This window comes from Hyaena hyaena, unplaced genomic scaffold (genome assembly GCF_003009895.1).
Source record: "Hyaena hyaena isolate Hyena2069 unplaced genomic scaffold, ASM300989v1 scaffold_16, whole genome shotgun sequence".
NCBI lineage: Eukaryota > Metazoa > Chordata > Mammalia > Carnivora > Hyaenidae > Hyaena > Hyaena hyaena.
In genome coordinates, this window is record NW_024080650.1 from 1984921 (window position 1) to 2010194 (window position 25274).

A 25274-nucleotide genomic window follows, 5' to 3' on the forward strand; every position below is an offset into this window, starting at 1 on the left:
TAATGGCAAAACGTCCCCTACAGGCCACCTTGAGAAGAGCCACCACTCATTTTCACAAAAGGAATCAGCCGGGGAGGTCACCTGCTCAAGGTCAGAGGGCTGAGTAGGTCCCTATAACTTCTTGTGCTCGCTGAACTCCCCCATGTGTGAAGGGAAATGAAAGCATTCTTTGCCACATGGCTTCAGCTAATGTTCTACATGGGGTACTTTCGTTTCTCACTTCCAATGGGATTATAGTTCATCATTATAATATCCCAAAACTTGTTTTTTAAAAATACATCAATTACTTTATTAGTTGCAACCCAAAATTAGGTTTCCTTGAAACAGTAATATTTGACTTTTAACAGTATTCATCCATTATAGCAACATCACTGCACTGCCAAACCATATGCAATTAAATGCCTGACTGGTGCATCCCAACTCAATGTGAACCAGCACTGGCAACACGGCCAGCTCTGGCAGCACCAACCTGGTGGGCCTCTGGAACGGACCCAGGGATGCTCACCCCTGCCCCATCCTGAATGTCCGGTACTGTGGACGGGTCCTCACTCTGAGGTCTGACCGCCAGCCCTGCTCTGCTGGCAACACTGGAAGAGGGGGCGTGGAGGGGAGGCAGTTGGGTATCTGGCCACTCTTGGGATTTCTGCTCTTCTCCCATTCAACCTACGGGAAACTGGGCAAGGACCAGGAGGTGGTTCTGCTAGAGATGGGAGCCCTGCCCTTTAGAGCCCAGTGGAAGGAGGGAAGAGGGCGTTGGAGAAGTTAGAGCTCTAATGGGAAGGTGGTGGGGGCGGAAAGGAGATGCAGGAACTATAGGGAGATGGGAGGGACACATGAATATATAGGTGCAGCAAACAAACCCCAGAAGTGGTGACCAGCCAAGGAGGGAAGATCCCCTCACCCACCTAACCATCTCAGTTCATCTTTGCTCAGCAGGACCTCAAGTATAAGGTGGGAAGACACTGAGAAGAATATATCAATAAGAGCCTGAGGCTTTGCAGAGTTGGAATCCACACCACTGGAAGGATTCAATGGCAAGGATCCCAGGCAAGAAAAATATGTTATTAGCAAAGAGAAGTAGAGCAAACGTTAACCCTGGCAGAAAGGGCCAGGAACCCAAGGGAGTGACATTGTGAGGTGGGCTGCCCCCTCCTCCCGCCTGAGCCCAATCTCTCCAGTCCCAAAGACAGCTGCTCACATGCATTCGATCTTGATTCTTTAACCAAGACACCTAAGGCACACACCATGCTTTTCTTTCCATTTAAAGATGAAAAGCAGGAATGGACCTCCAGAATGCAGGCTACAGCTAAACTCATTACCCAACCCCCAGACAGACAGACCGACACACACACACACACACACACACACACACACTGTCTCCGTCTGCCTGTCCCTTCCCGCTGCCCCCTGGCTAGCTATCATCCCACATATTATGGACTCTGCCACCTCTAACATTCTCCTTATCTCCCTTCCAGAATCCTTGCATGGATCCCCACTGCCTTTCTCCAGGATATCCCTGATGTCCTGAATCTGGCCCTTAAGCACCCAAGTAGTGTCTTTCAAAGCTCAGTCCCAGTAGGTAAGTACTCTAGCTACAGAACCCTAACAAGTTCCCTGTGCCCTGCTGATAACACCCAAGTATCAGAGATGGCACACGGCCCAGCCTCTGGTCAGGCGAAGCACTCACCAGCCTGACTTCTGCCTTTGCCCTGCCCTGCCCAGGATGGAAAATGCTCCTTCCACCCTCCTGGGCCAGGAGCCTACTGAGTGCTCAAGACCTATCTCACATGCTGCCACCTCCCCCGAGGCTCTCCCTTCACGTCCCCAGGACATCACTGCAGATCTCTGAAGGTGCAGGTAGCTGCCCTTTAAGCTTCGCAGCACATACTCCCCTCACTACCTCCACAGCTGGGGCCAGCCAGTCACCCAGTGCCTTATATACAGACTGTCTGCTAAGTGGGAACCAGTCTGGACTTTTCTCCTTCCCTTTTCCCAGATAAAGAGTGTGGACGCCACTCCACATGCCAACAGCCATAGAAATTCCACATCCCAAGACAAAATCACACCAAGTCATCCTGCCCCAGCAGCACATACTCGCTGATGTGGCCGGCAGATGTGACCCGCTCCCCACCCCCCGGCCCCCAACTTAGAGCTAACGCGGAGGGCCACCACCATGAGGATGGCCCTCACCGCTGCTCACGCCACCCAAGGACACGGGTGCGACTTCCCTGATACCTGCAGCAAAGCAGAGCAGGGAAAGCTGCTTTCACCGAGCCTCGTGGGCATGGAGTGCCGACCCAAGCACTTGTAGTGCGGGCGCAGATGTGTGCACGTGCATACATGCTGCAGCTCGGTGTGACACGGCCGTGAGCCATCCCAGCAGCTACACCCAGTCCCTGCCCTGTTCCTCCTCAGCTCAGCTGCTGGGGGCGGCACGACAGCAGTGGCAAGATGTGCAGAGAATGGACAAGACGGTCCTGAATGGGTACCCTCCTGTGACTACGAGTCCTCACCTAACGTGCCCAACCCTCCGTTCCGTGTCACCAGCAGGCACCTGTGTCCGCCGCGGCCGGGCTCCACGGTCGGTCAGGACTAGCCTCCTGGGGCTAAGCGCACAGTGCGTATGCTACCACAATAAAGACACATGCACCCCTTCCCCTCTTCAGATCAACCAGCGATTCTCAACCACAGCACTGGCCGGTTCACAGACGGTTTGTGATACAAGTTCCACAGTGAGTCAGTTGTTTAGAAAAAGAGCAACTCCCCGAGAGAACCAGAGGCCTGTGTGCCAGGTAATGCGTCAGAGTCAGCCAACAAACATTTTTTTAATACACTTAGACCTGAAGTGCCGAAATCTTGAGTGTTACAGCAGAAGACTGAAAGATGCTCCCAGCCAAAGTTAGCTACCTGGCTCTAGGAAAATAACTCAAGTCCTTGGGATGCCCAGGACGCACCCCCTCCCCCCTAGCAGGTCGACGACACCCTGCCCCTCCCCTCACGGATCCCCTAGACCCTCCCTCTGGGGGAGCGGATCTGCTCAGAGCAGTGGCTGCAGGCGGGCCCGCGGGGCAGGGGGTGGGCAGCTCCAGGAGCCGGGCGGCCTCCACAGCCGTCCTTCCGTCCGCAGATCTGCAGGGAGCTGCCCTATCTCTTCCCAGGACACTGCCTGCACCACCAACCAGAAAGCTCACGGTCCTGCCCAGATTTCTCCCGTCCCCAAGGAAGAGCCACCCTCTTGAGGTCCCTGAGGATTCCGACTCCTGAGAATACAGTCCGTGATTCCCAAGCTGCCTCCCAACCTCTCCCGCCCCCCAGAAGGCAAACCCCTCCTCTGGCCGTCTCTAACGGAGCGAGCGAGAGACAGCCGTCAGTGTGTCCTGCTGCCCTTCCCCTGGGGACAGTCCTGCCCCAGCAGGCCCCACCCGGGGAGCAGAGCCCGGGTTACCAAGGAAGAGGCCGTGCTGTGAAGAGGGTGGAAGAGGAGAGGAGAGGCGAGAGCAGCCTGCAAGAGGAGGCAGGCCAAGACGGTTCTCGTTCTCCTCGGGCCAGCTCCACACCCGTCTAAGCTGGGGGCGGGGGTGCGAGATGGACACGCCAGAGCCCTGGCACCAAGGAGGGGAGCACAATCCAGTGGAAAAAGACACAAAAGAGGACAAAGTAGAAAGAAGTCACATTAGAAGACCGTAGACAAGATTCATGTGTGGGGATTCAAAGGAGGCAGCAACGGAGCCTTGAGGACACAAGATGCTTCACAGGGGCGGGGGGGGGGGGGGGGGGGGGCGCGGGGGCTGGGGGACAAGTCGGGAGGATGAGCAGGGTTTCCTGGCTGCTAGGGAGCCAAGCACAGGACGGTGAGACAGCAGGCTGGGGGGGGGGCTCATCGCAGCGTGAGTACAGGGCTCGGAGGCAGGCCAGGAAGGGGGCGCCACTGTATACAGAGCAAACTTGAAGAGGGGGCGCAGTTGGCCTTTTGGGGGGGGGGTTGGGGCTGCAGCCTGGAGGAAGAAGCAGGGTCAGCAGGAGAGTGGGGGCACAGGGGTGAGGAGGGTAGCTCTGGAGGCGGGGAAACCGACTGGGCACGAGCGGGGCAGCCAGGTCTGAACTAAAGGAGGCAGAGCAGAGAGGGGCTGCCAGAGAGAACGAGCCAGCCTGCTGGGCATGTGGAAGGGGCCGAGAGGGTGTCTGAGTTTCCAGCCTGCACACCTGGGCGGGAAGCAGGGCCACCCACCAAGAGAAGGAACACAGGGTTGGGGAGTCAGGGCACATGGGCCACTAGGACACGCCCCTGCCAACTCTAGCAGGTCCTTCCATGCGGCCCTAGGCGAGTGGCATTAGCTCATCACCTTAGGGGGCTTCAGCATCCCAATCCAGCACCCCAATCTCACCTGCATCCAAACGTTGTCTGCAGCAAAGTCGTGATTCCCACGCAGAAGAAAATGGTCCCGATGAGCTGGCTGGTGGCCCACTGGTCGTACCCCACGCACATGGCATCGGCCAGCAGGAAGGGCACAGCGATGGTGCCACTGAAACAGGTCAGGTAGTGCTGTGGGTGAGAGGAGATGGTTGGGGGAAGTTTTTGGACTTTATGCTAACTCTGCCCCCTATTGTTTTTTGTTTTTTGTTTTACAAATAGTTTATTGTCAAGTTGGTTTCCATATAACACCCAGTGCTCATCCCCACAAGTCCCCTATTGGTTTTTAAATACAGCCCATGTGAAGAATCTCTGGTTTGGGGTATACGTGCCCATCATGTGCCAAACCATCAATGTTGTCCAGCACTTCTTTCTCATCCATCTTCCTGTCTTACTGCTCACCTAAGTGCAGGCCTGCACAGAGCACATGATCCAAGCACTGCTGACGTTTATTTACACAACTCTTACTGAAAATATCTGCTTCTCTCAAGTGCTTCTTTAGCATCAACTGCTAAAGTCTTAGGTCTTTTCTTCCTGTGATCTGGTGACGCGAGTGTTGCTGCGCGGTAGCATTCTTGAAACAAACCCTAGTTCGTCGTGCTAGGTTTTTCTTCTGGGTTTGATCTGCCAATACTTCATGTGGACTTCTACGTCTATATTTTTGGGATAATTAATCTGCTTTTTTAATACTCTGAGGTCTGTGGATTGAAGTTGCACAGGCTTCACTGCACAGGGTGTTTTCCATCTCTTTCTAGGGTCCGGCGTTATTTGACTACCATCAGGGAAGGGTTCTGGACATATGGCAGCTGTGGGAATCCTCCAGGAGGAGCCCATCCCCTCCTCCCTGGGGCCCCAGCCCCTACCCTTTCAGCCCCGGCGGGACATTCCCGGCACTCCCTGCTCACGGCCCTTCCTCCCACAGGCCTGCTTGTTCGGCCCCCACTTCTGTTCTGCACACTTCCCGCTTTCCTACCCGAGCCCCCCGTCTCTGCTCACGTTTGCCAAAACGGGCTGCCCGCAGCCCTGACGCTCAGCTGTACGGCACTACAGGGAGTTCCACGCGGGGAACAGAGCGCTCCTGTCCAGGACTCCACAGAGCTGCTCGCGAGTTTAAGAGCACTGCATACGGTCAAGAAAGGCACGCTGCACACAGGGTTTCCTAATCCTAGACCGGGGCACACTTCTAGAGACATCTATAACCTAAACATTCCCGAAAGCGAGTTTCCTGAACCTGATTCAGGATACTCAGCCCAAGCTAAAGACCCTGTAGCTCCTCTGGCCATGACTCCTTTATCAGACACCTTTCAGTCCAGGTGACCAAGTGCTTTACTGCCTGTGCGGGAGATGAGGGCGGGAGGTGGGGTGTGCTAGAAACCAGGCCAAGGCATCAGGTGTGGGCAGGTACAGCCCTCCCTCCAAGGAACTACACCTGTGGGGGTGATGGGATCGCTTTTTCTCAGCATCTGAAATCCCTCAGGTTGAACAGCCCATTCCAACTTGAGAAAGGAAGAAAGGGAGGTCAGACCTCAAACAGAGTCCAGGCTAAAACAACCAAGGCAAATACAGGCCAGGGGGAAAAGCTTCTGTCCTTCTCCAAAAGCCCTACTCCAGTCCCTAAGAGGGAAAGGGGGACGGAGAGAGGGAAGAGGGGAGGAAAATACCCCAAGATGCAGGGGCTCTGTGTCAGCCCTCCCGCCACGCCCCCCTTCCCCTGGTGGCCTGCCCACTCTGCTCCCGCTGCAATCTGCAGCAGACAAAGCAGCCTCTACCACAGCAACGTCTCCCTCCCTTTACGGACAAGACCAAACCTCCCACATATGTCCTGGCCAACCCGCGCTTCTCAGGGCCACCCCCATTGCGTGGCAGAACTGACCACGGATGGACTGCCTGAGTAGGAATGAAGATGAAAGCTGCTCTTCCCTCCCTCTCTGTGTCTTCCCCTCTTTCTAGACCTCTACAGTCCTTGCTATTTCCATCCACATCGCTGATCTTGTTCATTCCTTGAACGTTTTCCTTCCTCCGCTCCCTGGTTAAGCTCCCCCTGTTCTTTTCTTCCTTTCACTACCCTGAAATGGAGGCTAACAAGTCCCAGGCATCATTCTTAAAAGAGTTAAGATAAACAATAAAAATAATAAATATCGAATAAAATAATAAAATAATAAAATCGAAACTGAATTTTTAAAGAATCCAAACGGAGGAGTCGGACATCTGCTGGTGGTCACATCCTAAGGGAACCACCTTACCTGCAACCCCAGAAATATGCACAGGTACCAGGGGGGGACGTCTTCGATGGTGTAAATCATGTCCGATCTCTGGGGGTCTAGACTGCCAGTGCTATCCAAGGTCTCGGCGAGAGAGCTCTGCGAGCGAGAGGGAGAAAAGGAATTTTTTCACAAAAGCAAGGAGTAATAGTAACTCAGCTCACTACAGCACGTGGTTACTGAGAAACAACTTTAAAAAGTGGTGGCCATTCTCTGGTGTAAAAATACGCGTTGGCTGCCTTTCATACAATGTTCAACCCGCTCAGTGAGACAAGCTGTCCTCAAGCTTGGGGGCTCAATATCCCCGGTCACTGATGCACCCCCAAGAGCACCCAGCTTGCTCGGAGCTTCTCCCCAAACCTAGGGACCCCCTCCATGGAAAGGGATGCTCCCAAGTTGACCCTGCAAAGTGATACATTGGCATGAATAATCCTTGAGTAGTGACCCAAAGGAAAAAAGGTTATGAAATGCTCACCATTTTGAAACAGCACTAATCTGCCCCTTCTACCCCATCCGATCCCTGTCAGGAGAAAGATCTCTGTAGCCTAAAGACAAAACAAGCCCCAAGTTCTACACCCTCCTATCAAAACACTGCTGCTCAGACAGAGTGCCGAGTGAAAAGAGCAAAATTTAACGTACATGGATAGAAGATTCCAATCTTGTTTAAAAGAAAAAACAAAAACTATTCATTTATAGTTCAGGAAACAGGGATTTTTCTTCCCCCCTCTTCTCTTTCCCTCTTCCTCTACCCCCATTACTACAGACTTTAAAAATATTAGATGTTGCATGCTTTCTGAACCAAAAATCTCCACCAAGACTGGATATTTTAGGTTATAGTCTAGACGTTTACAGTCAGTGTCTGTATTACTCTGAGCTTAACAGAAAACTCAAGATAACCCCAAGTTCCCCACATACCCTCAAAACTGCACTGTTTTTTTTTAAACTCTATGAAAAGTTTTTTAGAATCCACAATGAGCATTTTTTTTTCAAAGTCTTTTGTCCTTAAAAGAGTGCCTAATAGGAAACAAAATTAAAAGATGTTCCACAAAAAAAGGTAAGGATGGATGGCGACCTTCTGACTATATCCAGCCCCCTGTGTGCCCTCTTGTCCACAGATACGGTCCACAGAAAGATGCAGGCTCCCTGTTTGTCACTTGATTTCCCCCGCAGAGGTGTACAGCGATTTGGGGCCAAATACTCTTAAAGAAAAGGAGTGACACAGCTCAGCCTTACCTTCTAAAGCCTAAAAGTAAATGTCTGATGTAAGTTGACATTTGAGTTAATCCAAATGAGAACGGAGTATGACCTTTCAGAGAACTTTTTCTTCCATTCAAACAACGGACGGACACTGGCAGATTTGCATTCCTGAACGAGTTAAAAATGGACTATGTGGGTCTTTTAAAAACCTGTTGGTAGAGGCAGTGGAGAAAGTACATGTGTATGTGGTATGTGGTGATGTGCAGGAAAAGATGAACTATAGCAGGTCTGGGATGTCCAAACCTTCACACATTTCAAAAAAACAGCTTGGTCCTTGCCTGCCAAGTGGGAGACAGCCTGTGAGTTCTGGGAATATACTGTTCTTAAGAGTGTGTCCACTTTGGGGCGCCTGGGTGGCTTAGTCGGTTGAGTGTCCGACTTTCGCTTAGGTCATGATCTCGCGGTTCATGGGTTCAACCCCGCATCGGGCTCTGTGCTGACTGCCAGCTCAGAGCCTGGAGCCTGTTTCAGAGTCTGTGTCTCCCTCTCTCTGACCCTCCCCTGCTCACACTGTCTCTCTCTCTCTCCTAGAAATAAAAACATTTAAAAAAATTAAAAAAAAAAAAAAAAAGTGTGTCCACTTTGAGCCTTGGGCTGCTCCAAGTAGTTTATGCTAACAATGTCCTCTGTGGTGGGGACCCTGAACCACATGGCACCAATCTGACCGCTGGAGGAGCTGGATGCTACGGTCGGCCACGTGTGTGGGTTGGCCATAGCAAACATGGCTGGCCCCAATCAAAACACTGGATGCCAAGGCCTGCGTATGCGTCCCTGGTTGACAACATTCCTTGAGGGTTGTCACACATCGTTTTTGGGGATAATTAAGTGCTGCCCACATGCCCCTACTGGGAGGAGACAATGAAAAGCTTCAGTTCCTTGGATGCTGCCCTACATACTCTTCCGTTGATTTTAGTCTGTATCCTCTTGCTGAAATCAACCATAATCATGAGTTTAGTAGCTTTCCTGAATTCTGTGAATTCATCTGGCTAATCACTGAACCTGATCTGAGAACCCTCAACTCAGATTTTGAGAATCTGTGAACTCAGTTGGCCATTTCACTTACATGATACAATTATGGATTATACAAAGGACAATCCAATACCAACTTATTACCCATGGCCTCACAAGCAGGGGTATTACTGCCCACAAAGAAAAAATATCTGAAAACAAAGTACATATTAACAGTACAATTAACAGATTTGTACAACCCATTACAGTAACACTGTGAGCAACATTATTCTAGTGATTCTCTTCACATTGCTAATGTTTATTTGTGCTTTCTCATTTTTTTCCTTAATCAGGTCCACCAATGATCAATTCCATTGGTCTTTTCAAAGGAATAGCTTTTGAGTTCCAGTTAAATACTGTAGACTACGACCTGTCACTTCCTCTAACTCCTGCAAGCACAAAGAAGGCATGATCATACCACACATTTACAAAGATGAAGTAAACAAGGACAGGAGAAGTTAGGGTAACGCATTGGTAGAAAACATAAAGCACCTGCATGAACCGTGACCCACTGGGGAGAGGGAAGGAATCTAAACCCTGGGTGCTTAAAGAGGGAGAGTGTGAAGAAGTGAGCCGGTTGACCAGAAGGAACCCAGACAGGTTCTCTGCTTACAGATACAGACCAGAGTGGGAAAGGGAAGAGGATGGGTTTTAATGCCACAAACCGACCAGATACCCCGCTGCCGACTGCCATCCTCGTCCTTCAAGATACAAAAATGTACTGTTGGAAGAACATGAACCAGAAAGACTTCAGACTCAGAAATAACTACATGAGGTTAAATGTAATTATGGACAGTGGGGTCCTCATCTACTTCTGGAATGCCAGACGCGAGGTTACAGACGCCAGGCTAACACCCACAGGAGACGAGACGATTCCTTTCTGGAGGAAGTGATCAGCCCCAGAGACAAGATGCTAACGTCTATACACCCCACAGTGACAACCTGGCTATTGAGTGTCAAGGGTCACCAAAAGACAAATTTCACTTGTACACAATGATGCCAGTCATATTTTTTTTTCCTCACACTCCTGAGACAATGAGGGAAGGCTCCCAAATGAAGAACCAAAGAGAGAAAATAGGGTCAGTAGGAAGAGAAGAGGGAAGGGAAGGGGAGGGAAGAGGAGAGACCAACCCTATATCCTCACAAATATAAAAACAATTTAAGCCTGAGAGTAAAGAGATGCCATTTGAAAAGACTTAAACAGTAAATTAAACGAAATTAAAAGAAAAAAATTGGGGCACCTGGGTGGCTCAGTTGCTTAAGCGTCGAACATCAGCTTAGGTCATGATCTCACAGTTCGTGGGTTCGAGCCCCGCATCGGGCTCTGTGCTGACAGCTCAGAGCCTGAAGCCTGCCTCAGATTCTGTGTCTCCCTCTCTCTCTGGCACTCCCCTGCTCGTGCTGTCTCTATCTCTCTCTCAGAAATAAATAAAACATTTACAAAAATTAGAAAAAGAAATCGAATAGTAAAAGAGGTCCTAGAAACTAAAACAGATAGGAGGAAGAAGTTCAACAAAAGGGTTGAGAGTCAAAGATCTCTCTCCTCCAGATAACAGAAAAGACAAAAATAGACAAGAAATAGGCTTGTTATTTTTTAAGTTTATTTATTATTTTGAGAGATACAGAGACAGCATGAGTAGGGGAGAGGCAGGGGGAGGGGGGGGGGGGGGGGGGGGGAGAGAGAGAATCCCAAGAAGGCTCTGCACCATCAGCGAAGAACACAATGTGGGGCTGGAACTCATGAACCGTGAGATCATGACCTGAGCTGAAACCAAGAGTGGGACACTTAACCGACTGAGCCACCCAGGTGCCTCAGAAATAATAGGCTTTTTAAAAGAATAGAACAGAGGCGCCTGGGTGGCTCAGCTGGTCAAGCGTCTAACTCCTGATTTCAGCTCAAGTCATGATCTCATGGTTCAGGAGTTCGAGCCCCACATCGAGCTCTGTGCTGACAGCATAGAGCCTGCTTGGGTTTCTCTCTCCCTCTTTCTCTCTGCCCCACCACAGTTCACACACTCTCTCAAAATAAATAAACTTCTTAAGTCAGAATAGAACAAAGAAAACAGAAGATAGGAATTAATCGAAGAGATTTAAAAATTTCCAAGAACTAAAGGGCACCTTTAGCAAATTAGAAAGACCCACCAAGTATTCAATGAACTAGCGAAAAACTATTCAGACATTTTGGAAGGTACTATACCACCAATACTGCACAGATTAGGATAGTTTGAAAATTCAATAAAATTCAACTGTAATAAGAATAGTCCTAAAATAGAAATTTAAGAGCAAAGGGAAATAAAACGGGAGTTGGTAGAATGTGGACAGAATTTTTTTAAAAAAGGAACAGAGAGTAGAAGTGGTAAGAACATGAGAAAACAGACATCATGAATAACAGAGTAAAGGTCACAGGGTAGGGAAGAAAAAAAAAATCAAACCACATAAGGGGAGAAAAAAAGATATGAAATGACAGCCAGAGAAGGCAGGCAAAAGAGATCCAACTTCCCCAAATAAGAAAACCCAAAAAACAGATTGAAACAAAAAATAATGATAGAATTCAAGACAGCTTTACTAAGTAACAGAATCTTTAATGCTAAATACTCCAAGTGCCAGAAAAAACTGACCCAGAATGGTCAACATCAAAACATATCTAAGTAAAGTTATTAAATATCAAAGATAAATAAAGAATCTAAAAAAAAAAAAGTCAAAAAGATCAAGATACTGATAAAAAGAAGAAAACAAGACTGACCTGGTATCTCCTCAGCTATAATCAATACCAGAAAATGACAGAGTAGCAATAATAAGTTATGACCTAATTATTCTCAACTCTGTATCACACAATTTTTCAAACATATACAAAGACAGAAATATGGAATGCCCACCCCATATCTCTCTCCAGCTTCAAAAATTACCAATGCTGTGTTCTTGTTTAGTCTATTCCAAGAGAACTTCCTTTTTCAAGAGCTACGGGTGCCTCAATTAAAGGGGGGGAGGGGGTGTAAAAGAGAATCCACAAGGACTGAAAGTTAAAAACCTCTTTAACTTTAAAAATAAATCTCGGGACGCCTGGGTGGCTTAGTCGGTTAAGCGTCCGACTTTCGCTTAGGTCATGATCTCGCGGTTCGTGGGTTCGAGCCCCGCGTCGGGCTCTGTGCTGACTGCCAGCTCAGAGCCTGGAGCCTGTTTCAGTCTGTGACTCCCTCTCTCTCTGACCCTCCCCTGCTCACGCTCTCTCTCTCTCTCTCTCCTAGAAATAAATAAAAATATTAAAAAATAAATAAATAAAAATAAAAAATCTCAACGTTATGAAATTAAGTTTCTCTTCTATACAACGAACTCTCAACCACACAGCTGTTGCAACAAGAGGCAGCAAAAGATCCCAGTGCCAAGTAGGGTGGGATATTCAAGTGGGGACACAGTGTAACTAGTTCACTGTGACCGTTTCCTCATTTCCACAATCCCTGCTTCCTAAAAGCCTCACACTATTTTACACTCTGTCCTCTCTTCCTCACAATGGCCCTGGGAAGTCACATGTTGTTACAACTCCCTTTTACAGGTGAGGAGTTGGCAAATCTGAGAGGCTGAGTGAACAGACAGGCTGTCCCCAAAGGCTGCATTTGCCACCACACCACACGGCCTCCTAGGGAAAAACAGAGCTGCTCTTTAGTAATTACCAGAAATACCTGATTTTCTACAACGGTGATTAATAACAAATTGCCCAACACCACTGCAACCACTTCACATGCTCCTGTAAACATATTTTGTGGGCAATCTGTAAAACAACGAAATGCTGATATTTCAATGGGAACACCGAAACCTTCTACTTGTATTTACTTCATTTTGTTCCGAATGTCCTCTCTATAAGCAAAGTCAATTCTTCAACATCCCTCCCTGAAGAATCACAATGATACTGAGGTCAAGTTCAGAACATACTGGGTGTGGGGTCCCAACACTGTCTTACAGATTCATTGTTCCATGACTCAAGGCATTAGCCTTCTGGTCCTTTCAGGAATAACTCTCTTTGAGCCCAGTATTTTGTAGTAATACCATACTAACCAGCATTTACCATAAGTAGTTAAGTCACATTCTGTATAACGTCAGGGAACGTATGACAACTGAAGGCTCGCTATAATTAGGAAAACAAGCATGAACATGGCGCACACGTGAGATGACCTCTCCAGCCTCCAGCCACCCCCCCCCTCCCATCTCCCATCTCTCCCGCAAATCCCATTGTTATTCACACTCAGGTGTTTGGAGACAGCCTGTCGCTGCCCTCTCTGAACGCCAGATCCCAAAGGGCAGCATCCTCTGGTGTGAAGTTTTCTTTGCACAAATTCAAGACAGCAGAAAACTTAAATATTTCATTTTCTTTTTCTAAAACAGAGATAGTGGGATCACCTTTCTAATAGGGCTATGGTAAGGACTGGATGTGACCCATTGCTTAAAGCTTTCAACCCAATGTCTAGACCATTAGCACTGTTCGATACACAGCAGCTGTTCTGCCTACACTTGTCATTTCATAAAACAAGAAAAATGGCCAGTGAAATAAGATACTCCATCCCACTGGTAATTAAGACAATACAAATGTATCAAAGTTTAGACAATGAAAATGATTTTCAAACAGGTAAAAGAAGTCTAGCATAAATGTGCTAATATAAATGAGCTAGACATTTTTCTTGCCAACACTTCACTAGCATCAGTAAAAGGAACCACTAGAGATGTTAAAAAGCCCCGAGTGTTAATGCTCCTTGCTATTCATTTCAAAAGATGACCATCATTTACTGTATACTGGAGGAGGAAGTCTAAAAACATGACAGCCTATACCCGGGAAATTTGGTGACTGTGATTAAGGGCCCAGAACCCAGAAATGGATCCAGCCTAATGAGTCTGTGAATTCAGAAGCCCTCTGCTGCAAGATGTACCACTTGGATGCCGACACCCAAGCAGGCGGTGGCTCGCCGCCCAGATCTCGCTCTGTGGACTGTGTCTCAGCTACGGATGAAGGCATCGGTCAACATTTCAATAGTGGCTACTAGAATTTCTGCACTCTGAGGAGCAGCTTAGAATCCAGAACCACAGGCATTTCAACAACTCAGCATGAATCTAATTAGCCTCCACAAAATTTATGGTAGCTTGACCAAAAAGCAATACTGGTCAAAACAGCCAAAAATGGAAAAAAAAAAAAAAAAAGAAAGAAAGAAACCATACACAGACACAAAACATTAATTATTCCAGAACTTCAATATAATTTCCTTGTTCTTTACCACTTTAGTGATGGCACGGTAAATCTGTGCTAATGCGCAAGCTGGGAGGTATGTTCACATGTATCAACTTTCTAGTGGTCCGTTTCTAAAACATTAAAGATGTATGCCATGTAAAGTCCAGTCCAGGGAACCCTGGCTGGCTCAGTCAGCAAAGCATGCAACTCTTGGTCTTGGGGGCGAGCCCCACAGTGGACACGGAGATTACTTTTTAAAAATACAATACAGTGGCTCTAGAAATACAGAAACGGATTGATTTAGTGAATTTTCACAATGAACACAAAATGTGCTTTAGGAGTCTACCAGATAAAACTCAAAAAAAAAAAAAAAAAACTGAGAAGTCTCAGAGCTGCAGTACAATCGGGAAATATCCTTTGTCAAACTCCTCATGTGTTAGGCATAGTGACCAATACAAAGTGAAAAAAGAAATTAAGGCACCTGAGTCCTCTTTGGGCAGGCCTCTTCTGGCCTCTGTGATAGGGTCACACAGGCTGATCTGAAGGAGATGGGATGGGGGGGAAGCTTCTCCCCACCTCGACACATGATTTCCGCCCCTTCAGTTTACACAAGCTACAGCTGGCTTCTTGTATGATCTGGTTCACTGCAACAGAGTATGTACCAGGCACAGTGCTAAACACTACACAGATTACTAGTTCACGTACTGCTCACAACAACTGAAGACCGATGCTGACACTTTTATTCCCATTTTGGAGATGAGGCAGCTGATGATGTCCAGAGACCTTAAGTAATTCCCTCAGGGCCCGGGTCACATTAGCACCCAGGCTTGAATCCAGACTCACACTCTTAACCACCCCCCTCAGGATCCTGGCTAAGGCTTTAAAAAGTAAGAACTTCTGTATGGGTCTCACCTTAATTGCCATTAAGACAAGGAAAAGTTCGCCACTTCTACTCCTCGCCACTCCTTCTACTTCCATTATGAAGAGAACACAGCCACTCGGGAGGATAGAGACAAGTCTGGGGAAGGACAGCCACGTCCCATGACGGGGAGGAGGCTGGGGCAAGGGAGTACCTTTTCTGCGATGCCGTTTTCTGTCGTGTAGATGGCCATGAGCTCGGTGTCTTCGTTGTCCTGTTCCCCGCTGGACGTGGCGCCTCCATTTATCACCACCTGAAGAAAAACATTTCATTCACAGGCTGTTTCACCGTACACCGCCCTGCTGTGTGGACACATTCTCCCCAAATGCCTTTTGTAAGTTTCACAGCAGACGCAAGCTGGGTGTTTTTGCCTACCAATCAGCCAACTTTGGCATTTTCTTCAAGGAAACTCCTGAGAAGCATGCCGCATCGGCGCCCACAAGTGTTTCCGATTGAGGAGAAATGCATCGTGGGTCCCATGGGGGAGGCAGACACGGAGCACCCCAGAAAAGTCCACGGGGCAGGGACTGTAGCAGCATCCAGGGCCAAGGGAGGCACCGCTGGGCACCGGAGCTGCTGGCTTGATGGGTAGGAAGCAGCCTGGGCTGCCTGGGTCAAGACCCTGTCCCAGGTCACCATGTGCTAACGATTCTGCGTGGCATTCCCAGGGGAGCAGCTCAGGCACTGCCGCTGGCCCAGCGTGCAGACACTTCCCACCGTGGGTGCATCACAAACCAGCCTGCTGGTACATGCAGGCAGTAGTGTGTGGTGTGGTGGCCACTATTGCCAACATAATCTAGTTTCTGGGCCCTCAAGGTAAGAGACAGAATTCATCCTGAAGAAGGGAACTCCTGGGCACCGGCAGGCTACCACCCTCCATGCCTGCCCTGCAGGGCACTCGGAGTCGTGTGGAGTCGTTCTGGCAGCCTGTCACAGAGCTTTAAAATACTTGTACTGATTTTTATTTATAAATTATTTATTTTGAGAGAGAGAGAGAGAGACAGAGACAGAGACAGCACATAAGCAAGCAGGGGAGGGGAAGGGAAAGGGGGGAGAGAGAATCCCAAGCAGGCTCCACGATGTCAGCATGAAGACCAATGTAGGGCTCGAACTCATGAACCAGGAGATCATGGCCTGAGCCAAAATCAAGAGTCAGACTCTCAACCAACTGAGCCATCCAGGAGCCCCAAAATATTTTTACTTTTTAGCCAGATGGTTCCGTTTCTAGAAATCTATTTTGAAACATTAATACTGAAAATAACCGTATGTGTGAATGATAGCACAACTACATTGTGTTAAATTTTTTTTCACGTTTATTTTTGAGAGAAAAACAGTACAAGTAGGGGAGGGGCAGAGAGAGGGAGGTGGAGACACAGAATCCCAAGCAGTCTCCAGGCTCTGAGCTGTCAGCACAGGGTCCAAAATGAGGCTTGCACTCACAAGCCCTGAGATCATGACCTGAGCCTCAGTCAGTTGCATAAGCCTCCCAGGTGCCTTAGCAGAACTACATTTTTTTGAATAAGAGAAAAAAGACCAAGTATAGAAAAACTTTTACATCTGCTATTTGTAAAGTATACTAAAGAGAAATAAAAGGTGAGATGGCATAATAGAAGGTACAGTGCAACGTCTATGGCCCACAGAAGTTGGTGCCAGTAGTTCATCAATACCTGCGAATCAATAAAACAATCCAGAGGAAACAGGCAAATGATAGGTGCATACAATTCACAGGAAAAAAATTGAATTATCTAAAACACATGAAAAGCTGTTGAATCTCATTTAAGTTTATAGAAATGAAAATTTTTTTTAATTTTATTTTTAACATAAATTAGGGGAGTATTTTAAAAGATGAATCTAGTGTTCACTAGGGTGTGGTTATCAGCAAGATTATGTTCTTGGTGGACAGGCCTTTGTGGAGGGTAACAGCACTAGAACTTAAAACAGGTATTTTCTTGGATCCAGCAACTATACTCCTAGAAACCATCCTCTAGAAATATCCATGCAAATAAAATGTGCATTCAAGATTGATGAATGCACTATTTTTAATATGCCGAAGCCCTGGAAACAACCTAAATGTTCATCCAGGAAAAAAAAAAAAAAGATACTAGAACCAATGGGGAAAAAATAAAGATGAACATTAAATTATGGTATATCCATTTCAAAAATAATGTCATTAAAAATAAAGAAAAAACCATTTAAAAAGAAAAAAATAAGCTGATGTACTGCTAAGAACTCTAAAAAATATGGTTTTTGAAAAGAGCCACAAAACAGTAAGCGTAGAATTATCACAATTATGCTAAAAACAATAATAATAAAATCTTAATAACCTCCCTGTCTGAGCACTTGGGAAAGGATCCAGAAAGGTCTCAAACCAACAACAGGAAGGCTGCCCTGGGGACAAGAAGTAACAATGGGCACTTTTCATTTTTCACTCCTAATGCTGCTTCACCATCTGGGTCTTTTATGAATGAACAGCATGTATTTGTGTGTTATTTGTATACTGGTTTTTTATTTGTATACTGCTTTATACTGGCACCCGGGGCACCTGGCTGGCTCAGTTGGTTAAGCTTCTGACTCCTGATTTCAGCTCAGGTCATGATCTCACAGTTCGTGAGTTTGAGCCCTGAACTGGGCTCTGTGCTGGCAGCATACAGCCAGCTTAGGATTCTCTCCCTCCCTCTCTCTTTGCCCTCCCCCCTTTCAGTCCCGTTCTCTCTCACGGTCTCAAAATAAACATTTAAAAATTTTTTTAAAAATGATGTCCACCAAATATTAACCATGGTTGTGTTTAGTCAGTAGGGCCTTTTCGGCCTTTCCCCCTTTATATATTTTGGGAACTTCCTAGAATAAGGACAACTTCTCTTTACAACAGGGAAGAAATTATAAAAACTAAAGATCGAAGCAGGATAGCTTAGGTTGAGGAGGTCCAAAGGTATTTCAATCCACTTATTTTTATAGAAATCAGGCCAGTGAAAAACTAAACTTCTCATGCAGATTAATAACCCAAGTATGAGGCTATTCTTAAAGTATGCCAGGGGGGAGGGGGGATGGGCATGGAGGAGGACACTTGTGGGGATGAGCACTGAGTGTTATGTGGAAACTAATTTGACAATAAACTATTTGTGTAAAAAAAAAAAAAAAGTATGCCAGAGATCTTGATTACCTCCTACTTAATTTTTATAGGGCACAGTTTTCTTATAGCTCTTCAAATAAAAATTTACCTCTTAAACTACCTCTTCAGAAACGCAATAGCTCTTTCCCCAAGCTAACTGGGTTTGTGGCATTTGTTTGGCCATAAAACCGGCTGCGGGCAACATAGTCATTCCTAGCCAAGTTCAAGTCCACAACAGGAAACTCTTAACTATCAAGAGCCACGCTCCAAGTCCTATCACAGCAGCGCTCAGCCCACGGAGATGCCAAGAAGTACACACACTCAGGATGAACTCTCTTACAACAACAACGGTCAGTTACTAAGTCATCAGAGAAACCCAGATCTGACTCAAGGTCCTGCCCTGGCTGTAACTCACCCACATCTGCACTCATTGCCAGCCACCGTGGGGAACCACTGCTCTACGGGGACAGGGCTTCCTCTAGGGATGAAAGGTTTTGGAACTAGACAGAGGTGATGGTTGCACAACACTGCGAACGTATTAAATGTCACTGAATTGTTCACTGTAAAAGTTAATTGATACTGTTAACCATTTGTGTGCATTTCACCTCAATGATTTTTTTTCAATCTGTATACTGGCCCCAAAGAGATTTTGGCAGGAGTTACCAATTCCCACGCCTTTTCTGACTTATTCCATACCCACATTTACAGTGAGAGAAGTGCCATAAAATGCAAAGGCTTCCCAGCCCAGGGAAAGGCTCGCGTATTCATTCGAGGAACTGTGCGAGCACTTGCTGTGCCAGGCAATGCGGATGCGGTCCTGCTGGCCCCCAGCGGCGCCACCTGGAGTGGGTGCCAGGCTGTAAGGGATTCTGACTCAACATGGGATCCAGCAGGGAGCCACGAAGCAGCGCCAAGCACAGCAGCGCCACAATCAGACGTGTCCTGTGGACGGCCACTCTGACGGCAGAGGGAGAGTGGAAGGGCGACGTGTAGTAAAGGGCACGGCGACAGGACCAGCAGCAGACAGACCCTACATGAGGCTACTGCTGGGCACTAGAGACAACAGCCTGGGCCGAGGCATTAACAGTGCTCTGGGGGAGACAGACTGGTTTGGGAGAGAGCAGGCATGGGGCCTAACGCCCCCGGGGCCGGCCCTGATGGAAGCACTGCATCACAGCTGCTCAGGTGGGCGCCTGGGAGACACCACTGCAGAACAACGGGCAACAGCCCAGCCCTGGACTGAATGCTGGGGACAGACGGGGCAAGCGCCCAGGCCACCATCCAGTTCACTCACCTGGTGGCTGACTGGATGTGGGTCCTGGCCCAAAGAGCCTGGAGCAGCGAGGGGCAGAGACACAAATCGGTACAAGAGCAGTGCTTGTACGCCAATCCAAAGGGTAGGTGTTTCACAGAAGGCACACGGGAGGCTTGCTTTCCCAGGCCAGTGCAGGGCGCTTATTCAACTCTAATTATTACTTACCTAAATAACCTCACCAGGACTTCTAACACGTTTCCACAGGTCAAGCCACCCCTGGGACCTCGGGCCACCTTCCATCCGCATCAGCCTCCTGCTCCACAGCCACACTGCAACCCTGCCCACGCGCCGCGCCCATCCTGCCCCAGCACTCCACCCATGTCCTGGGGCAACGGGGACAAGCCCGGAAGGTAGTGGGCTCTGGCGCAAGTGGGAGACAACCAAGTGTCTCCTGAAGGGAGAGGCAGATGCAGCACCAGAGAGAGGCTGAGGCAACGGAGGAGGGGGAGGGGGTACGCCCACCAGGGCACCCATCTGACCTGCTGCCCGCACTGTGTGCGCATGCAGGAAATAACCCAGCGTTATTGACAAGATAAAACACTGGCTTGTTTTACTAATGTTTCCTGTGGTTTATAAAATTAGCCATTCTGTTGATCGATACTTTTTTTAATGGGAAATTTCAAAAATCAAATGTTAACATCTGTTCTTCAGGAAAGGCACAGACTTTTTTTTTTTTTTTTAAAGAGGATAAAAAAAATTGTTGCTGATACTATTAAAGGTTCACATTTTTGAAACTCTAAATATTATTTCAACTGGGAAATAAAACATGACTTGGAAATCTCAAATGCAGTAAGACAGGTTTTATGTTATTAATAGCATGGCAGATACTGGGGATCTTGGATCTTTCATCTGAGGAAACTGATCTACTTTTTATTTTAAAAAATCAGATTATTTTTGAGAACAAGATGTCCTTTCCCTCCCCAAAACTATTTTAAAGCAGACTTGATACCTTTAAATTTTTTCTCAACCAATATTGTATAATCACTCCATCAGCTGTGTTTTAAACAGGTTTTCTCTGCCTACAATTGTCCACCTGATGGCTTATTCAACATGCAGGGCTCATGCAGTCTTTGGGTAGGAGAGTGTCTACCTGCTCAATAAGCATGTCTTTCTGACTCAAGTGTTTTATCTCTAGTAAACAAAGACAATGGTAAAGTCCTTGTTTGTAAACAGCAGTCCTGAGATGGCCAAACGTATGGGAAGCAGGAGATGCAGGAGCAACAGCTGAGCAGTGTCACGCTGAGGGTATCATAGCAACGTCAGTTTCAACACAGTGAATGAGCCTGTGTTACTCACAGAGAAATTACAGTGCATCACCTGTAAGTGTCCAGGGACCTGGGAACCTCAATGTCTCTGAGCAGAGGCTCGGAAATCAGTTGTCACCTGCTTGGGGTCTGATGTAAATCATCCACCACTATCATGTGTTCAGTAGCTAAGCGAGCCATTAAATACTTATTCACTTTCAGAGTAATAATGAAGTACCCAAAATTAACTGTTTCCTATTCAGGTAGCACTATTCTTACCCTCCTGTACATACACGCGCACACACACACACACACACATGCGCGCGCACACACGATTATTTCCTCTAGTTTCCATATCTACCCTACAATTGAAATGTGCTTAAAGAATAGAGATATCAAGGTGTCAAGGGGCACCTGGGTGGCTTAGTCAGTTAAGTGTCCAACCCCTGATTTCAGCTCAGGTCATGATCTCACGATTCTTGAGTTCAAGCTCTGCTTGCTTGGGATTCTCTCCCCACCTCCTTCTCTGTCCCTACTCAGCTCATGCTCTCTCTCTCTCTCTCTCCCCCTCAAAATAAATAAATAAACTTAATAGAATAGACACATCAAGATTAGTATTTCTCAGCCTTTAACCCAAACCTGTTTTAAATGAACATAAAAATCTGCCACCCACTTTCAATATTATTTGAAATTTCAAAATTAACTAGCATTAAAAATAAATCAAAGTTAGTATAATATAACATATGCTAATCTCCAGAGTCTGTCGATCTTAGATTATGATATTCCAAAGATATAGCTGACAGAACTAACGTAACACTAGTAACCCTAAAGCTGTGTGGGGCAGCAAAGCCCCTAACCTTGTTTTCATTGCTTCTTCAAACATGGCAGCCCCAAGGACATTCCTGACGGTCACATGCAAGTGAAATCAGCTAGAGCACCTACTGCAGCCCCCCTTCACTTGCACTGCCAGCAGGGGTTTTTAGGGCTGTCTTAACTTCTTCAGCCTTCTCCAGGGGGCACCTGCGGCTGCAACAGCCAAAGTACTTTGGGAGTTCTAGGTATGTCCCGCTTGTCCCCCAGCACAACTTGTCCTTCAAGAGGAGCCAGAGGTGCCTTGCCACTCCCCAATTCCAGCCCCTATCTCAAAGTACTGGGTGGGCTGGTGTGCCTGTTATCAGCTGACTAAGAAAACCCTCTGTGCTCCTCCTCCCACACATCCCCTGACGATGGTGATACAGACAGCTGACATTTGCTGGGCACATATTCATGCCAACACTGAGCTGGGCACTTCCCTTTAGGTGAACATCCTCCCTTCAAGGAGAGATTTACAGGGGCGCCTGGGGGGCTCAGCTGGTTAAGTATCTGACTTCAGTTCAGGTCATGATCTCACAGCTTGTTCAGGTGATGATCTCACAGCTCGTGGATTCAAGTCCCACATCGGGCTCTGTGCTGACAGCTGAGAGCCTGCAGCCTGCTTTGGATTCTGTGACTCCTCCTCTGACCCTCCCACACTCACGCTGTCTCTCTCAAAAATAAACATTTAAAAAAATTTTTAAAGAGAGATTTACAAAAAGTTTTAGCTGGAGAGGTCTCTGTGGACTCCCATCCTCAGAGTGATTCCAGAACAGATCCCAAGCGCACCCAGCAGGTTGCAGCAACTCTACCCGTAACACCAGTGTCTGCCATTCCTGCTAGGTGGTTACATATTATAGATATTAAGGTAAATCCTTTGATACATAAAGAATATGTAAGGGATATAAACCAACAAGAAAAGGATGAATAACCCAATAGGAAAATAAGGAAATACAAGTGGCTCCTGACTATTTGAAAACCACCACACTCAAAAAACAAACAAACCTATAACAGAAACTGCTCCCCATCTACTAAATTGGCCAAGAGCCCAGTGTGACCCACATCCCACTGGCAGGCACACAGGAAACAGGCACTCACACCCTACTGATGGGGAGAAAATGGCCTTAACAGAGGTCACCTTAACAGAGGTCACCTGGTGGTACCTCTCTACCTACCCAGACACACAGCTTCTGTCCCCCACAGTCCTATTCTTGGAAATTTATCATTCTATTACATCTCAGTGCAATGACTTATGCGCAAGATTATTCACTGAACTGCAACTGTAATCATGAAACATTAGAAACAATCTAAATGCTGGTCAATAGGAAATGGTTAAATGAATTACGCTGCATCCATACCACAGACTGCTTTGCAGTTATAAAGAAGGAGGGTGGGGCGCCTAGGCTGCTCTGTCGGTTAAGCATCCGACTCCTGGTTTTGGCTTAGGTCATGTTCATATGGCTGTGAGACCGAGCCCCATGTCGGGCTCTGCCCTAAAAGTGCAGAGCCACCTTGGGATTCTCTCTCCCTCTCTCTCTTCTCTGCCCCTCCTTGACCCATGCTCTCTCTCTCAAAATAAACAAACATAAAAAAAGAATGAGGGTGTTCTTTATGTTCTGATACAGGTGCATACATTATGTCAATCCATGATGTACCAGTAACGGAAAAAAGCAAGAGCAGAGCTGTGGACAGGTATTTTGATACACACACATATGTGTGTAAAAGGGAGAGAGAGAATGCATTTGTTTATACATTCACAAACCACTTCTGAAAACGAGTGTGTGGGGAGAACTGGTATATGCAAAACCCGGCCAGAGGCTTTTCACTCTATACCCTCTGTCCTCTTAAGTTGTGAAAATCATGTAGATCTATTACTTACTGCCTAAAACATACAAAATTAGAACTTGAGCTCCCTTTAAGGAACAAGAAACAAACTATAATACATCTAGCGAGTTAAATACCAGGCTGCATGCAGCTAAGGAGGATGAAACAAATACATTTGTACTTTTTGGGAAAGAAGCCAAGGACTTCTGGCTAAATGCAAGGAAGCAGGTTACAGAGAGGTCTGCACAGTAGCTGCCTGTGTGCACATATGCACACACTGAAAGACGTACACTTTCTGCTTTACAACCATGCAGTACACGGGATCTTTTCCAGACCTTCACCACCATTTCCAGTGTGAGAGTGGGACCCCTTCCATCTGGGCTACTATGAATATGGCCACAGGGTAATCCATCAATGAGATGGGATGGAGAAAAAGATTCTCCTTCATCTGAGGGCAACATCCAATGTTTTAGTTCAAGACTCTTTGGCAAGCATTTTCACAGTTTAGCTAACACTAACCACCAGTTTCTCTTTATTGTCTTACTTACTGCACACTTACTATGTGCCAGGTCACCATGTTAATAAATTTACATTTATTTCATCTAATCCTTGTAACAAACTTGAGATAGTTGCGGTTTTTATTCCCATTTCAGAGATGAGAAAACCGATGCTTAGAGAGCTTAAGTAACTTTCTCAGGGTCTGAGTTATATTTGTAATGCAGACTTCACCCCAGACCTCAAGTTCTTCCCTCCAAGGTCCTGGCTGAGGCTTTTAAAAATACCGAGACAGGGGTGCCTGGGTGGCTTAGTCAGCTGAGTGTCCAACTTTGGCTCATGATCTCACAGTTCCTGAGTTTGAGCCTCACATCAGGCTCTGTGCTGTCAGCATGGAGCTTGCTTGGGCTCTGTCTCCCTCTCTCTCTCTCTGCCCCTCCCTGCTCAGTAGCTCGCTCTCTCAAAAATAAGTATTTTTTTAAAAATTTTTAGTAAAGCCCTAGAGAAGCCCTGACAAAGCAGTCAGGCAGAACGGCTTCCCACAGCCAGTTAGAGGTGTACAGGACTCAGTGCATCTGTCTGTCTCAGATCCGCTACCTGCCCATCTGCTGATCTCGGGTTTTGGGAACACAGTGGGGATAAAGGACAGGAGAGGAGCAAACACTTACTAACCGCCTACTATGTACATGATCTAATAGTGATACGCATGATCTCATTTACTTCTCAAACATCCCAGATAGAGACCAGGAGGCTGTGGCCTTCGGCAATGGCAGGCACAGCTCTAGCTGGAGCACCACCAGCTTGCCCTCCAATCCCTCGAAGTACTCTCTGATCCAGGGATTTTCTCTACAACTTTAACTTCCATTTTTTAAAGTTTACTTTAATGTTTATTCATTTTTGAGAGAGAGATAGAGAGAGAGAGAGAGAGAGAGAGAGAGAGAGAGCGCGCGCGTGCGCGAGAGAGCAAGCAGCCAGGGAAGGGCAGAGAGGCAGACACAGAATCCGAAGCCGGCTTCAGGCTCTGAGCAGTCAGCAAAGAGCCCGACATGAGCCTTGAACTCGCGAACCCTAAGATCATGACCTGAGCCACCCAGGCGCCCCTTTTTTTTTTTTTTAAGTTAGTTCATTTTGAGGGGCACCTAGGTGGCTCAATCGGTTACAGGTCCAACTTCTGCTCAGGTCATGAATTATAGATCATGAGTTCGAGCCCTGCGTTGGGTGCTGTGCTGACAGCTCAGAGCCTGGAACCATCTTCAGATTCTGTGTCTGCCTCTCTCTCTGCTTCTCCCCTGCTCGTGCTTTGTCTCTCTTTCTCAAAAATAAAGAAACATTTTAAATAATCAGAACTTAAAAGTTTATTTTGAGAG

At 47.1% G+C, this 25274-nt stretch overlaps 1 protein-coding gene across 3 annotated transcripts in view; it reads right to left on the reverse strand.

The window, feature by feature from the left end:
* Positions 1 to 25274, reverse strand: part of SLC23A2 (solute carrier family 23 member 2) — a 133276-nt gene that overhangs the window by 38238 nt on the left and 69764 nt on the right. For all 3 annotated transcript variants that reach the window (XM_039224187.1, XM_039224195.1, XM_039224199.1), the window contains exons 5-7: positions 15223 to 15321; positions 6655 to 6771; positions 4386 to 4543 (exon numbers count right to left, since the gene is read on the reverse strand). In XM_039224187.1, the coding sequence (XP_039080118.1) occupies positions 4386 to 4543; positions 6655 to 6771; positions 15223 to 15321 (374 nt within the window). The remainder of the gene's footprint in view (positions 1 to 4385; positions 4544 to 6654; positions 6772 to 15222; positions 15322 to 25274) is intronic.